The sequence below is a fragment of the Marmota monax genome, unplaced genomic scaffold (assembly GCF_021218885.2).
Source record: "Marmota monax isolate L192 unplaced genomic scaffold, Marmota_monax_Labrador192_F-V1.1 WCK01_AAM20220418_F8-fsc00321, whole genome shotgun sequence".
Classification (NCBI taxonomy): domain Eukaryota; kingdom Metazoa; phylum Chordata; class Mammalia; order Rodentia; family Sciuridae; genus Marmota; species Marmota monax.
Window position 1 is genome coordinate 94,323 of NW_026694856.1, and position 17,654 is coordinate 111,976.

Consider the following 17,654-nt stretch of genomic DNA (forward strand, 5'->3'; position numbering starts at 1 on the left):
CACACTCAGCACATAATTAAGTGGTGCACAAGTGAAAGGCTTCATTATTCATCTTATATAATGTATTCATATTATACTTATGTATCACAGATCAAGGATCACCTTATCCTTCTTTATATCCTTAAGTCTAGACAATCTCAATCTTTCAAAAAAATGGGTGTTTTTTTTTTACTCACTTGAATGCAACAGGACTACTATTTCTTTTTGTTGATAAATAAAAATAAGATCACACCAGAAAATGACACTTTGCCTAAACTCCACGTCTTTCCCTTCTTCAGCCATTTTCCTCCAACTCAGTCATCTTTAGAAAAGGGGAAAGTGTATTCCTCACCTGGGAGTAACTGAAATCCTAGAAACAAGGGTCAAGGAAAATTTTGAAAGTCTCCTAAGAAAACTTTTTTTTTTTTTCCATTCTCATCTTCTGGTTTCCTATTTCTTTTCCTCCTCTTCTCCTGACTTTTCTTTATCCCACCAACGTTGGAGACAGATACTGTTATTCACAGTCCAAGTCCTGGAACTGGACACCCCTGACGTTCAGCTCTCTGATGTCGTTTATGGACATTGGAAGGCAAGGTCCTATGCCCCAAATCTCAGAGAAGAATGAGATTAAGATCTTGGCTTCCAGTTATTTTCTCTCCTCCTCAGTGTCTCCAGAGAGATTCTGCTCATCTCATCTCAGGTCTTGCCTGCCAGAAACCCCAAGTTTGGGGCTATGAATTTTAGCTTCCCACCCTCCCCGGCTCCTTCAGCCCCCCTTCAGTCCAGAACCGAGGTTAAATTCCAAGGTTTTTAGGAGCAAACTCAGTGCATCTGTCCAGGATCCGGTGCGTTCTTGCCAAAGCTGCCAAGAGAACCACAACCCTGAACTGGCTGATCCTGAACTGGCGGATCCTGTCTCCCTCTCTGTCACTGAAACCTGGAGTGGAGATGGGGAAAGGAACAGCGCGCGGAAGGGTGGCTTCGGAACCGAGCAAGAGTTTCTTGAACCCCCACGAATAAAGGTTTCCTTGAACTCTGCTCGTAAAGGTGACTTTGAACCTGGGCGGCGAGGCGCGGAGCCCGCAGCACCTGACAGCGCACCCCGTACAGCGCACCTCCCCCAGGACCGGCGGGCAGGCGGGGTCCGGCAGGCGCCTATCACCGTCTGTGACCGAGCCTGCCACGGCACCCTGCGCAAATCCGCGGCGCCCGCTGGTCGCCACTGGGCACCCCGAGACCATGGGGAAGCTCGTGGTGCTGACCCTGCTGGGGGCCAGCCTGGCCTTGATCGGGGAGCGCTTACTGGCATTTAGGTGAGTGGGTATCTCGACGGGGGCTCCTTTGGCTCTCTTTCTCTGGTGGTCCAAGTTAGGTCAAGGGCGGCCCCGATGGCAGGCGCAGGTTTGAAACCTCACTCCTCAATCCCATCCAGTGCTCCGAGAATCACTTCTGTGAAAAGTGAGCTGTCTGTCTTTCCCAGGGCGATGGGGCAGAAACGCCCACATCTGTTTTCTGAAAACCACGTCCTGCTTTCCCAGGTCACCCTCAACACTCTGCTTGTGGAAAAGCAAACCCCTGGGGGACGCACCCGGACTTGGGGGAGGGGACAGGCCACCAGCTGCCTCTTTAGTGCTGACACAGTCATTGGACACCTGAGTGAACATTGAGAAGTACTAAGTTACAGGGCCTATCCCGGGTTCCAAGAGCGAGATCAACAGCACAGAAGAGTTGGAACACCTGCAGGTGGTAACTGGCATTTTGGAGGGATATGACCTTTTGAAGTGGAAGAACTCGAGGTGTTCCCTATTTCTCTAAGGTCTCAGGGAGTCAGCATTGGGCTCGAAAGAATTTTCAAGTAGTGACACGACGTATATGTTCCTGAATGGATCTAAATCCTCTGCTTGCCTTCAGCTGTCTTTGGATTTTTTGTTTGTTTGTTTTTTGTTTTGTTTTGTTTTCATTTCTTTTCCTAAGTAGTAGTTGTTCTTCTCAGAAGTTCACGTTCACAATCTATTGAGATGTCTGGTGCGTGTTGGCGATACTTTCTAGTTTAGCTGAAGTGTTTATTGTTACATTTATTTCCAGAGTAAACAAATGATGGAATCATAAAATTACAATAAAGTCTATTTAAGGGTTTTTTGTTTTGTCTGCTGTTTGCTTTTTTTTTTTTTTTTTTTTTTGGTTGATTTTTGTTTTTCTTCTGGGTGGTGCTGGGTAGAGTTAGGCAGCACTCTACCACTGAGCTATACCACCAACCCTAAGGGGTATGTTTTGTAAGTAATTAAAAGGTAAGTGTAGTCTTCCCAAATATTACTTAGTATTAAAAGATAAGCCAAGTGTAGTCTTTCCAAATATTATTTAGTAAAATACATAATATTTAGAAGAATGCTTCACTGTGGAAATAGGAACACAGGACCCCAAAATAATTTGGCCAATTGTTTAAATGGCGGTCAGCTGAATAAATTTACAGTTTTGCAAACTAAGTCAGTATAAGCTTAAAAATAATACGATGAAAGTAAAAGTATGAGGTTTAACTCTTCAGAGACAAATTATGTAGAAATTATGGAAGCATTTGGTAGAGGCTGGGGGTGGGGGTGGAGATCCAAAAATGCACGACCATAAAGGACGAAGGGCAGAAATGCAGACAATTATAATAGATAATACTTTAGAAAATTAAATAATACAACTTTGTGCACTTAAATTAATAATATCATTCAGTTACTCATACCATTCAATCGTGTCTTTTATTTGGACAGCAAGTATTTACCATGTGTAATCATGTTTAGTCTTTCAGCAATAACAGTAAAGTTAGCTGATGGGGCACATTACTCATATAAAGCCCATGTTAGGGAAAGACATAAATAAAAGGAGTTGCCTACTTGTTTGTTATGTCATTCATAAACTAGCACGAAGAGTCAACCACTCTTGAAGTACCTTGACATCTGTATTGGGTTTTGTTTTCTACAGAGAAAGAATTAATGCAACTCGAGAATTGGAACCTGTAGAACTCCAGAACTGCTATCTCATAGAGGGACTTGGTATGTATGTGACAGCACCTACAGGGGCTCGTACAGTTTCTTGGTCACCATCCACCTAACTGAGCCTGAAAAAAAATGATTTGATTCACTTACTTTTTAGACACTCGTGATGTGGCTGCTGCATCACCCACTTTACCCAAGCTATACCATGCAAAGTCTCCAAAATACCAATATCTAGGACTTGTTCTCAGCCTGTTTCCTTAATGACATATCTCTTGTCATTTGAAGAATATATTTGACTATTCCCTGGCTGTTCTCTTGCTGATGTTCCCTCTTTCCCCTTGTGTGGTATTTTGTTCTCTTGCCTTTCTTCTGTTACCTGCCCTTAGTTTTTTTCTCTTTTCCTTCCTGTGCTACTCCCTCCCTCCCTCCCTCCTCTCCTTCTCTTTTCTATTCTTTCCTTTTTTTTTTTCTGCCTCCCTCACTCTCCTTGATGAGAGTCTTATCTTCAGGTATTATTTCCTTCTACATTTACCAGCAAGTACCATGAGGAATTTGACTTAGCATTTACCCTGGAGAACCTCAGCCTACCTAGATGTCTTTCTTAAAAAAATTACTCTAAAATCCACAGTTAGATCCCCAACTTCTCAAACAGCAGGCCTTCTTTTCCCGTCAACTAAAGGGTAGCTATGCTTTTGACTCAATCTTCGAAGAAGTCTATTTTACATCTCTGTTGTTTCCCGTCATGTCCCCACCCATAGCCAGATCGTCTAGACTTCTGTGTGTGGTATCCCATCTTCAAGAGGCTTAGTTCAAAACCCAGGAACCGTTCATTTCCCCCTTGTCCCTCAGGATGCCCATAAGACTCAGGGGCACGTGTCTCTTCTGTACCCCTACGGGGCCGATCTCATCTACTAGTCACCCTCATACTGTTTATTTGGGATCCAAGCCTCTAATTTTTCCTGACATGGCTACTGGAAAATAATTAAAAATCAGGATAGAATCTGCTCACCTCCCTGGGAACGTGTTCATTGCTTCTTTACCTTTAGTTACGAAAGCCTTCATCTCTGCTGCCTGAAATCAGCTACTCATGTCTTTCCTCTGAGTTCTCACAGCCTTCAGAGACTCTGATTCATTCACAGCATCTACCACATGCGTTATTTTGTAGCTAACACTACAAAACAAATACTCGCTTTCACTCTCGGCTTGCAAACCCCTAAGGTCAAGGACTGTGACTTATTTATTGGTATGTGACAGGAAAGTTTATTTTCTGATATGAATTTGTATTTTATTTTTCTTGCTATATGTATTTAAAAAACCAAAAATAAACAAAAAAAGGGGGATTCTTTTGGTTTGGGTTTTCTACTTCTCTTCCCACTGAATTTCTATAAAGGAGTCATCAGGACCTTGTTCTTCCCCATCTTAGAAGTGGTTGGTTTTGCCAGCCAAAAGGCATAATGAAAGACAAACCCCTTGCTGATATTTGATTTTGAGAACCTGAGCCTCTGAAGGGTTCTGATGAAAAGGGATGAGAATATGTGGCTTTCTTTGAGTAGCAGGGACTCCTGCCCCACTGTTTGACAGCATTCTGGAGAGGCGCAGGACCTCAGAAGGAGGGATACAAGGTATCCTTAGGGAGGCTAGACCAAAGACACTGTGCACAGCAGAATTGTGCAAGTGGCAGAATTGTCTAAATCAAAGGGTCCCCATAGTCCTGGCAGCGAGCAAACTTACTGCTTGATTTTAAGAACCACCACCAAGATCATTGCACAATCCTACCAGAGACCCAGTAATGCCTCACATTCAGTTTCCCATCAGCTTCTTGAAATAGAGGATCAGAGTTAGATTTAATTGTATTTGAAGAACAAAGAAATGTGACATTTACATATTTGTTTACTGTCTTGAGGAATAATAATCATACTTACTGCACATAAATCTCTCAAAAGACAGCAGCCTGCCGAGTTATTTAATGGGATAATTAGACTAGATGATTGCTAAGGTCTGGTCTGACTTTTAGATTGTAAAACTCTACCAAATTCCAGAAACTAAAACTGGAGTTAATATTGTGAGTCGCAGGTCAGTGTTCTGATTATCCAAATATTTTGAAGAAAATGAGAAAATAAATGGAAGCTGGATAGAAGCAGCAGAAAAAAAATAATGTGGTGCTGCTTTTTATATCTACTGTATATATTTACATGTTATATTTGAAGAAATAGACAAGTTAGGCTGACCATGGGTCATTTTTCACTAGGACAATACCCATATACATCTACAATTAAAAAGCTGGCTCATCAAAGGCTTGGAGCCTAAATGCACTCCATGGAATCCTCATCACTCATCTGTAGTGTAGGTGCTGCTGTCTGCGCTGTACAGAATAGTAAATCGACACCTGGAAGAATTAGGCTACTTGCCCAAAAGTCCAGAACTAGAAGGTGACAGACCTAAAGTGGGAATCAGGATGGTTTTCTTCTGTGGCTTCATACTCAATGTCGTGTGATGCTACGTGTCTTAGTGACTCACAACACATTTTGTAACAGAAGCTCCAAGAAAATGTTGCAGCAGAAGAAAACAGAAAATACTAGCAGCTGGAATATTACTAAATATAGGCTGACTGGGGATTGCACCCAGGGGTGCTTAACCACTGAGCCACATCCCCATCCCTTTTTTATATTTTGAGACAGGGTCTCTCTGAGGTGCTTAGAGTCTCCCTACAATGCCGAGGCTGGGCTTTGAACTGGCAATCCTCCTGCCTCAACCTCCTGAGCCTCTGGGATTATAGACGTGTGCCTCCATGCCCAGCTGAGACCCAATTCTGTCTTATTGACTCACAACACATTTTGTAACAGAAATGTTACAAAATTCTTTGATGGTAGTTTTTATGAAGTGGTGGAGAACTACTGATCGACTTTAGGTAGAATGTAGACAGGAATAACAGAGCTCAAGGAAGTACTAATATGTGTTTTTTCAAGACTAGACTTTGGAGGTTAATTTTATATATGGGAGAAACTCTTCCTTTTTTGTTTTCCTTCCCTAATATTCTTTCTTGGAGGAAAGACTGAAAGGTGAAATATTTATTCCTCCAGAAAGTATACCCCATAGTTCTTTTTGTACTGTTGATCTTTTGCGTCATGGCTTTGAAGGTCAAGGATTATTTTAATCAGGAAGTAACTTGACTGTCCTTGGCATCTGATCAAATGTTCACTTGAAATATAACAAGCTTTCTTAGGGCTGATGTGGGCAGCCTTTAATTTGGGGCCTCCCATCTTCCCTTCCACCTTTTTTCTCCTCTGTAGCCTCCCGTCTACAAGATTTGCTGTTACTCTATAGTGGATTCCATTTGTTTTCTTAGCCGGCTATCATAACATTCTCTCCAAACAGAGGAATAATAATTATAAAACTAAGTGATGATAAATTCTGCTGTGACCCTTTCTCAGGGTGCCTATAGGAAATGAGTAAAGACATGAAGAAGATTAAAGATCATGCCAAGTCGTGGTAGGATTGATAGCTTAGAAAACAGTGGGTACCCTACTGTTCATAAGACAGATTTTTTTGGCTTAGCAGTGGGGTTTTAATGATGGTTGTGTGCAGATTAATGAGTGTGTGGGGAGAACTCAGAGGAGACTGTTCTGGAGCTCTTACTCCCACAGGAGCCCCTGTTGCTCATAGGAACTGGGCCCATCATGCAGATGCAGCATAGGCAGGGCTAAGGAGGGTGGTAGTAGATGAACTGGTAATTTTTTTATACTTCTGAATGCAGAGCACCAACTTCCTTGTGCTCTGGAAGGAGCGCAATACCTCCAAAAACTGAGTTATTGAAGTAGACTTATGTTGTCTTCGGAGATATGTGAAGTGGTGTTTGGAAGAGAAAAGGAGCCCAACCAGAGAGCACACGACTTGGAATATCTTGTACAGTGACTTCTTGACTTATGATGCAGGTTAAGGCTTGAGAAACCTATTGGAAATATCCCAAGTCCAACATGCATTCCATACACCAACCCACTGAATGTCTTGTGTTCGCTACACAGTACCCCATGCAATGTCAATTGTTTCCCCTCATGACCCAGTGACTGAGGGGGAGCTGCAGCTCACTGCCACAGCCCAACTTGGAGAGACAGCTGAGGAAAATCTCAGAATTCAAAATCCAAAGTAAGGTTTCTATTGAACACTTATCCCTTGTGCACCATTTGTTAATTCAAACTATTATTAAATTGGGCATCATCTGCATTTAGAAAATAACATTCCCTTGAAGTTGAACTTCAAAATGAGAAAAAAAATTCAAAAAAACCTATAAATGTTTATTTTGCTTATTAAGCCAACCAATTTTTATTGAAAGCGTCTACATTGGAAAAGGTGGGTATTGTGTCAGATGGAAAGATACAACACTGAATAAAATACAGTACTTGCTTCTAGGAAGTTTTCTGTCTAGTAGGAAATTAACAAATGAATACAGGGTAGTTGCCTCGTGTGAGAAACGTCATAGTGGAGGTGGTCACCGGTGTCCATTTTAGTACATAAAGTGGATGTATTAGTAAGTAAAAATGGAAACCAGGAAAATTTGGGAAGGATGAGGGACTGCCTCCCATGCCCCTTCTAAGAGCCTGCGATCTTGGCCCAGAGGCGGGGGTGATATGGGAAGGGAGAGCAGCCTGTGCCCAGGTATGTAGGTGGCTCTGGCCCATCTCACTAGCACAGAGGTGCCACAGCACAGCTGGAATGCAGAGATGATGGCAGGAGCTGGGAGAACTGAGACGGGGTCCCAGATGTGGGGGATTGAGATCTAGATCAAGGAGCTCGTGATTTGTACTGCTTCTTTATGGGGCCTCTGGAAGTTTTCAGGCCGGGAAATGACAAGGTCAACTTTGCAATTTAGAAATATGACTGTCAGCTACACAGAGAATGGGTGTATGGAACACAGCCAAACTATTGCGAAGCTATTGTACCAACCAGGAGGAAGGGTGGAGAGAAATTGGGGGAAGGGGGAGCCCTCCCCTTACTATCAAAAAAAATATATAAACTCCAAAGGCATACCCTTAGTGACCCACCTCCTCCAGCCATACCCTACCTGACCACAGTTACCACCCAGTTAATCCCTATCAGGGGATTAATCCACTGATCAGATTAAGGCTCTCATAAACCAATCATTTCACTCTGAACTTTCTTGTGTTTTTTCACACATGAGCTTTTAGGGACGCCTTGTATCACCATAACAGGTATTAAGGAAAAGGGAGGCATCAAAGATTGCTTCACATTTTCTGCTTTGGGTACTTGAGACAGACGTGCCATTCATTGGCATTAAAAAAAAAAAAACAAGCAACAACAAACAGTTAAATGGAACTTATTCCAAATCATTTTGAAACCTGTTGAATAAAAAAAAAAAAAGAAAAGAAAAGAGAAATATTCAACATACAAATGACCACAGAACTTTACAGAATGGTTTGGACTTGATGGACTTGATGAACTAGATGTAGAGATAAGAGAATCAAGAGCATGTGGTGGGTGAAAGTTGAAGCCATGGGACTGGAGTGAACTATGCAAATAGCATGTGTGCTCTGCCATGAGAAAGAATCAAAGATCCTGGATACTTAGGAAAGAGGTGGGGAGGAGATTAAGGTGAAACAAACCAAGTAGGAGTATGTGATGATGCCAAAGAAACCCTAGAAAAGTAAATAATCTGTGATTTTTAAAATTTGACTTTTTTTTTTAATTAGGGATTAACCCTAGGGTGCTTAACCACTGAACCACAACCCAGCCCTTTTTTATTTTTTTTTTATTTTGAGACAGGATCTTTCTAAGTTGCTTAGGACCTCACTAAATTGCTGGGACTGTCTTTGAACTTGCAATCATTCTGTCTCAGCCTCTGGGATTACAGATATGTACCACCATGCCTGGCTTAAAATTCCTTTGTTTTTATGTGGTGGATTCTCCCAATGTCTATGTCATTCCATGTGAAATAGCACTAAATCTTCCAGGCACCAAGATACTATGTACAGGTAAATCTTGATTAACCAGCATTTTTAGGGAATGGAAAGATCTAGTTAATTTATTTTTCATATTTCTAATTGGGGATTAGTTTTGACCTTCAGTATAGTGAATAAACTTAAATCTTTCTTTTCTAGTTTTCAATGCCTATTACTCATAATTTTATTGATTCAACTTTGCATTTTTTTTTTTTTGGTTTCGTCCCACTTTCATTGCCTAGATTCTCCCCATTCTCCTTCAATTGCCAAGTGACAACCTAGTAATCCATTTCCCTGGGTAACCTTTTTCCACAAGTTCTAATCTCTGTGTATCAAACCACCTGAAAACCTAGTGACATAAAAAAAAAAAACCAGTTATTTCACTATGACTATAATTCATAGTTTTATTATGGTTCTGGGTATTGAACCCAAGACATTGCTTAAGTTAGCGAAGTGCTCTACTCCCTGAGCTATACCCCAGCCCTATGACTGCAGTTTGGACAGGACTTGATGGGGACATTTCACCTGCTCTATTTGCATCCACGAAGGCAACTCAAGAGCTGGGAACAGGAGTCCTCTGGGGCTCCTGTGATATCTCTCTCTCCACCTTGTGTGGTTTCTCTGCATTCTTTCCTCTGTAGCTTTAGAATAAACATATTTCTTACATTTCAGTTCAGGGATCCCAAGATGCCTTAGGAGAGAAAGAGATAGAATTGATAGACATACAGATACAGAAAGACCATGAGTGTGTGTGCCCTTGGGCAGCTACGGCTAGGATACTTGGCCTTGGATATGGCATTATATTTGCTTAATTTTGTTTGTAAAGGCAATTACAAAGGTCTGCCTAGGCTCCAGGGGAGAGATGATAGATCTTATCTCTTAGTGGAAGAGGGTGTACCTCACGCTTTTAAGAACATATGCCCATGGTACACATTGATTCTGATATTTGTAGAATATAGTTCACCAACCTAGATGCCCATTGCCTTCTGTATCAGTCCTGCTTGCTTAGGACCAGGTCTTGAGTGGATCTATCTCCCTACCATAAACCATGCCAGCCCCTTTTTCATCTTGTTCTCAACCAAAATTTCTATCTTATATGCTTCTTTCCATGAGAAAAAAAAAGCTCAAGAGCAGTTCTCAATGAGATATCTGATTAAATTCTTTCAAATTCATTTATACTCAATAGTTTATCCTAAGACCTATAGCTGTTTATAACAGAAAATAATTATTTAGTAATTTCTCAATATGCTGTATAATGATAGATTTGGGGGGACTCAACAAGCTCAAAGAGGAGGAATGCTTCAGAGAGAGGCCTATAAGAGAACTTCTCAATTATGACTTTCCAGATTTTATCATTCAGTCTGTAGACAAGCCTTCTATGTGGAATAAAGCCGAATCTCTCAGGACATAGCCTGAAAATTGTTATTTCAAAGATAAATCTAAGATAGAAATTTATTCTCTAGTTATTTACCTTTTATCTTGAAAATGAGTTCTAAAAAAAGAATGTAGTATTTGAGGAGTCTGACTCAGGCGTTCTTCTACAGTAGCATGCCTGTGGGATTCCTGAAAGTTAAAACTATATTAGAGTTTCCCAAGTAAATGGTTGAAAAGTCAGTGTACTTTCTAAAAGACATTCAAAGTTTGGACTAAGAGATTTATTTTTAAACCTTCATATATGCATCTTTCTGATTTTTTTTTCTTTTCTTTTCTTTACAGAAAATGGCTCTGAAGATATTGATATACTTCCTAGTGGGCTGGCTTTTATCTCCAATGTGAGTATATCCAGGCTGTTCTGATGCTCACATCAATAGTTGTATAGACAGTGCATTAATGTTGTCAGCTAGGGCTGCCAGATGGACCCCATACTCTCATCCCGCCTCTGGGTAGACAAGTCAACTAAAAAAGCCCAAATAGGAATCTGGAGGGCTAATTAGAACACCACAGGAATGCCCAGCTTTGACTGCCCCATGCAGGGCAGTTCCCTGTGGTCAGCTGCACACTCACTACGATCTCAATAAATGTGTATTGATTTCCATTTGATTCCCAGGCTGATCTTCAGATCTGTCCTGTTGCTGACCGTCTCCATCATTGCCCTGATGGATTGGGTCTGTTTCCGGTAGTCATCTTCTCACAAACTCGTATTCTTTTTGCTTGCTTATGTTTGGAGCTCTGTGTTAGTGGATTGAATGTTAACTCAGTTCAAAACCCTGAGCACTTTTCATCTTAGAGTCTTTGCCATTCTTTCCACGTCATTCAAACAGAAGTAGAGAAGAACCTACATTTTGTTTCTAATACCACCTTTCTGAGTTTGGAATGATCTCGAAATTATGCCAGCGACTGAAAATCAATAAGCAAAACCATTGCATCCTTGTGAAATGTTGAAAATTATCATGTATTTGTTAAGTTGGAATGGGTTTTGAGATTATCATGCACTTGTACATATTGGAATTGGGTTTAAGATTTTGAATAAGTGGATTTATCATATTTTTAATGTGAATGAATTTTTATTGCTAGAATTAAATGTCTGATATTCCATTTGGCCATTAAAAATATCACAAGAGAACATGAATTTTAAATCTAAACATATTTGGACAAAAATGAGGCACCTATGTAACCATGTCCTGAAATTCTAAATTCTGAATTATGCATGGTAAAGTACAGGGGAGGTCTCATTTGGATTTTAAACCGCTGGTGGTGGCATTTATGGTTGGGATTTTATTTCTTTATTTTTCTTCCAAAATCAAAAAAGAAAAGATTTTACTTTGTTGACCTAAATTTCCTATTGTCAAGCTGAATTTTTAGTGTTATGCCAAACAGACCTTCAAAAATGATGATTCTGTAGCTAGGAAATTTCTTTGCTATTAGGAAATAATGTTTGTTATTACTCCTGTATTCTTTTTTTTTCTTTTTTTTTAATTTTTATTTATTTATTTATTTTTTAGTCATACATGACAGCAGAATGAATTTTGATATATAATACATACATGGAATGTACATACATCAATCATATTGTCTGTATTCTTTTTTGTTTGTTTGTTTTGTTTTCACTGTAAGGAAGCTTCAAAATTATTACTGGGCAGAAAGAAGATATTTTCATCTCAAATATTACATGAGGAATGTTAACATGAATTTCTGAATAATGAGTCTCTTTTTTCACACTAACAAATAACTTATTCTTAGAGGCTAAGGATCATGCTCTGGTTATTTCTAATCTTTCTGTGCTGTAACACATTCAAGATCTTGTTCTTGTTGGTCTCTCCTTTTCACCTCTTCTTGCCATCCCAGATGTTTGGAAGCTACAGATTTAGGGAGTAATTTTGCACAGTAGATATTTTTAGTCTATTCAGAGGTGCCAAACAAGATATTTTCTTCCCTGACTTGGGACTTGGCATGCTTCTCTTTGCCGGCAAGATTACTCTCCTTCACACTTTGCCAGCTAACTCCTGTTCGTGGACCTCACTGTGGTGACACTCTACCTCCTCAGGAAAGTCTTCCATAGCACTCCCTTGCTGGATGGACTCTCTTCTATGGCCCCCCATGTCCTCTGAACTTTAATGCTCTCATATGCCATACATCCTGATGTACTGGCCTGTTGCTGCATCACTAGACTTCAAGTTTCATAGAACCGGGACTTTGAAGTGGTCATTGACATACCCAGCACCTAACACACCCCCTGGCATAGGTGGGTACTTGAATTTTCCTGAATGCATGGGGTGGTTAATGAGAATAGTGGAGGATTTCGATGATTGTCCACACATACCTGTAGTCTGTTGTAGAAAACAAGCTGCCTGCATCTCCAGATGATTGTCACCATTTCCATGGGTTTATTTATAGTATGCAAAGAGTTACCTTTCATCACTAGCACACAGTAGGACTGCTGCCACTAATTCTCACCTACCTTAAACAGAAACCATGGTGAGTGTGAGGCCTTTTATCAGAAGGGTTTTATTCATTGTTACACTTAATTCAGGCTGAGTCATTTCTAGAGCACCTAGTCCTTCCCCTAGTAGGCAGTGCCCTCGTCTGTCTCCAGGCTACCAAGGTGTTTACAGAGGTGTACTTGAGGTATCTTCCTGAGCAATATTCTCCACTCTCAAATTTTTCTTCCTGCAGAAAGAGGCAGAACTTTTCTTCCTGGCAGAAAAAGGCAGTACAGTGAATGATCAGGATGATTTAGGCAAATCTTTTCTCTGCACTTCATTTTCCTCAGGTGAAAGGGGACGTAGAGACTAGATGTTCACGTTCTTCTTCTTCCAGTGCTCCCATTCTCTAAGCTACTAGGCCTGGAGACAATTGGCTCTGGAGATAGAATGGACTTGAAGATCGAATGTTATGAATGCCTGATATTGTAAGAATGGTGATGTCCTTAAGAGAAGAATAAATATCCATGAGAGAAAGAATTTAACAGGAGGATATTTACTTGGATTTTGACAAATTGATTTTGAGCTGCCCTTAGGTGGTATTTGGTATTTGCTAGAGCACCAAAAAGACAGGTTATAGGTAAACATGCATTTGAAAGTCATTAGTGCAGAGGAGATACCTGAAATCTTACGAATGAGACCTACCAGGAAAGAGCAAGAAGGGAAAAGAGATGGAAGAGGACAGAAGGAAGAAGAAATCCAAGCGGGGAGGAATGGAAGCAGTATTCCTATCTCTAAACTCTATCTTTGACTTTTTGACATATAATGTCAAGTACCTCAGAGATGCAAGGAAGGAAGGATAGAAGGGCTGTCAAGTAAAATATTTTGGAGACCATTGGTAGAACTTCATGGAGACATTTTTACAGCTGGCAGGAGCAGAATGCTGATTTCAGGGAATTGAGGATTGGAGCAAATCAGGTGATGTTTCTGAAAAATTTGATGGTGAAGGGAAGAGAAATAAACATGTATTTGGAGTAAATTTAGGAGATTTGTTTCAAGGAAAGAGAAATATGAGAATTTTTTTTCAGGCCAAAGAAGAAGCTATTGGTGAAAAATGAGTAATACAGCAAGAGAAAGAGAGAAGTCATGATTTCTAAAGACAGGCCCTAGAGAACAGGGAACAAGCAAATAGGTGGAAGATGTCAATGTAACAATAGAAGAGGGAGGCTTCTTCCTTGAGAAAAGAGGGAGAAAGGAAGAGAATGGGTAAAACTGAAGAAACCGAGAGAAAAAGTAGGTAATTGGGAAAAAGTGGTGTTGTCTTTTTAGAAGAGTAGGAGATAACACTATCCATTCAAAATAAAGAGGAATAAGGAATATTTAGCAACCACAAATTTCAATTTCCTCTATAAATGAGGAAACTAAGCAGTAGGCTTGCCAAGGGACATACACAAAACAAAGCAGTCTGGCCTTTTGCTTTATAATTTTTGTCCTACCCTTTCTAAATTAAAAATGTTTCCTTATCTTGAATACGGTTCTTCGCATATCCATAGCCAATGCTGAGATGACATTGGTAACCCACAAATCAGATAAGGGCAAGAGCTGACCATGTCGAAAACCTCAGATATCTAAATGAATGTAGAACTCTGAACATTTTTGTTTGGCTTTGAGATTTTTAGCTTCCACATGAAAATGTTATTTTAATATGTATATGTGTGCATACCTATTCTCTATTTTTTAAAAGGGATTAAAATATCCAAGCATGCCAGATTTGGCACCAGATGCGTCAGGAAAAATCTACTTGATGGATCTGAACGAACAAAACCCAAGGGCACAAGCACTGAAAATCAGTGATGGATTTGACGAAAAATTTTTTAATCCACATGGGATCAGTACCTTCATCGACAAAGGTAAAGCCTGAATGATTAAGGATGAGGGGAAATTAAGGAATTAGAACTGATGCATTACCTACATTTATGTTAAAGAAAAGGGCAGATGCTATACAATATTTGTAAAAGTCTAAATGTGTATAAAAACATTTTTTAACAGTGCATCAAAGAAGGAAGACTAGTATTAGGGCTCCGGTCCTTGTCTCTCTCACCTATCTACTTCTTTACTTATCTGACTACCATAACCTCTTTGTATACTGTTCTCAGAAATCTAACACATAAACTGAAGCCCTTTTGAAAACAATTGTGTGGCATTAAAAAGACATAAAATAAAGAATAGATAAATTGGACTCATGAAAATTAAAAACCTTTCTGCCTCAAAAACACCATCAAGATTTTTTTCTCTTAAATAATTAACATTTAGCAAGTTAATAAATAAAACTGAAAATAAATATTGGGTAAGTTATAATATTCATTAGAGTTTCAGTAGTGATTCATTATTTTCTATATATAAAATGGCATTTGACACATTTTGGATTAAATAAGAGGTTTTAACTGATGGTTTGTGGCTGAGGGTGGCTTCTCAGAGAAGGGCTGTATAAAGGAAATATTTGAGAAGGTAGAGAAAAGGGTGTGAATAAAGGCATGGAAGTAGTAATATCTATGATGTTCTCAGAAAACATTAAATTATTTATTTTGAGCAAAAAAGAAATACCATAAAGAGAGTGAAAAAGTGAAAAGAATGAAAAATAGTATTTGCAAAATAATATATCTGATGAAAATCTTGTATCCAGAATACATAATTTTCCAACTCAACAACGAAAAGACAACACAATTTAATTGTGGTCAGAGCCGGGTGCAGTGGTGTCCATTTATACTCCCAGTTATCTGGGAAACTGAGGCAAGAGGATGGCAAATTTGAGGCCAACTTAGGCAACTAAGCAAGACCCTGTCTCAAAATAAAATAAGAAGTGATGGGTATGTACCTCAGTGGTACAACACGTGCTTAACATGAAGGAGGCTCTGTTAAAAAAAAAAAAAAAATGGGCGGAACAGAGATCTGAAGACATTTCTCCTAACAAGCTATGCAAATGTCCAATAAGCATGTAAAAAGATGTCCACCATCTAAGTCACTCAGGAAATGCAAATTAAAATGAATTACTTCTTCACAACCATAGAATGATGATGATGATGATAATAATAATAATAATAATAAAAAGACCTTCAATAACAGGTATGGGCAAGGCCGTGGAGAAACTGGGACCATCACACTTTGCTGGTGCAGCCACTTTGGAAAGCAATCTAGCAGTTCCTCAAAATGTTAAACATAGAGTTACCATTTGATTCAGCAGCTCTGCTCCTCAGTGTGTGCCTAAGAGAAGTGGAAACATCCACACAAAAACTTGTACCCAGCTGGCACAGTGGCGCATGCCTACAATCCCAGCGGAATAGGCAAATTCATAGAGACCGAAACAACATTGTGGTTGACAGAGGCAAGGGGAGTGGGGAATAGGGAGTGACAGCTAATGGGTATGTGGTTTCTTTTTGGGAAATAAAAATGTTCTAGAACTAGATAGTGATTACAGTTGTACAATTCTGTGAATGTACTAAAACACACTCAATTTTACATTTTAAAAGACCAAATCTAATGATATGGGAATTATATTATAATTATAAAAGCACAGCATAGTTAAACCATTGTGATACTTTAAAAATAGCATTTTTCAATATTATATTTGACTTGTTCATAGTTCATAATTCCAAACTAATTTAAATTTTATGTATGTGTGTTTCCATTAAGCGATAGAAAAAAGAATGGTGAAACATCACTAGCAAGTAGGGCACGGTGGCATACGCCTGTAATCCCAGCAGCTCAGGAGGCTGAGACAGGAGGATCAAAAGTTCAAAGACAGCCTCAGCAACAGTGAGGCACTAAGCAACTCAGTGAGACCCTGTCTCTAATAAAATACAAAATTGGGCTGGGGATGTGGCTCAGTGGTTAGTGCCCCTGAGTTTAATCCCTGTCCCCCCCCCAAAAAAAAAATAAATCACTAATAGTGTCTGCATGAAGAGAAGACCAAATTGAAGAGGTATAATTCAGAATTTTAAAAAAAACATTTTAATTTTTCCAAATATCTACTGGAGTTCCAATGAATTGCTAAGTGGAAATTTGCTGAGGGTGATTTTAATGAATAAAAAAGAATGATCAAAGATTGTTTCTACACACTCATTCAATGTATCTTTGTTCAATTCCTTTGGTCTACACTAACATAAATTTGTTCATTTTTAAAATTTTTATTTATTTATTTTTTAATGTGGTGCTAAGAATCGAACCCAGTACCTCACATGTGCTAGGCAAGTGCTCTTCCACTGAGCCACAACCCAGACTAAATTTGTTCATTTTCAAATAAACGGAGACCTCTAAAATGTTTGAACACTAGGCTAGTAAGTAGGCTAAATAATCCCTGAAATCTTCTGTGTTACTTGATTAACAAGCCTTTCTTTAAAAGATAATTGTGCCCAACAGTTTTGCATTGCTTTATAGTTTACAAAGCATTTTCATCTATTCTAGTTTATTTTTAAAAATAAGATCCTGGGCCCAACCTTGACACTCTATCTTTCTCTGACCCATTCAGTCAACTCATTATAATGTTCTGGCTGATGTACCTTTCAAATATCTCTGCAATCTACCCACCTCTCCCCATCCTGCTGCATCAGCCCAGTCTAAGCTCTGAACTTGACTTCCCTGGATTTTTGCATTAACTCCATTACTGTACCTTCCTTCTTGTACCTCCTCCATACATTTAGCAAGATTTATTTCTATACAAATATGATTGTCACTCCCTTTTTTAAACTCTCCATTACTCTGAGGATAAATCCCAAATCTCCAGAACAACCTGGGTTCCTGGATGCTTCCCCTACATATTCTGGCATCTGTGTGCTGAAGATGGAGACATTTTCACTGGATACAGGTTCTCTGGACCAGCCAAG

At 39.5% G+C, this 17,654-nt stretch overlaps 1 protein-coding gene across 3 annotated transcripts in view; it reads left to right on the forward strand.

Annotated features, from left to right (window-relative positions):
* Positions 1-1,098: 1,098 nt before the first annotated feature.
* Pon3 (paraoxonase 3) overlaps positions 1,099-17,654 on the forward strand; it is a 35,010-nt gene continuing 18,454 nt past the window's right edge. For 2 of the 3 annotated variants that reach the window (XM_046426385.2, XM_046426384.2), the window contains exons 1-4: positions 1,099-1,292; positions 2,947-3,017; positions 10,631-10,686; positions 14,519-14,684. In XM_046426385.2, the coding sequence (XP_046282341.1) occupies positions 1,219-1,292; positions 2,947-3,017; positions 10,631-10,686; positions 14,519-14,684 (367 nt within the window). In that variant the 5' untranslated portion in view covers positions 1,099-1,218. The remainder of the gene's footprint in view (positions 1,293-2,946; positions 3,018-10,630; positions 10,687-14,518; positions 14,685-17,654) is intronic. The other variant, XM_046426381.2, reaches the window with a different exon arrangement.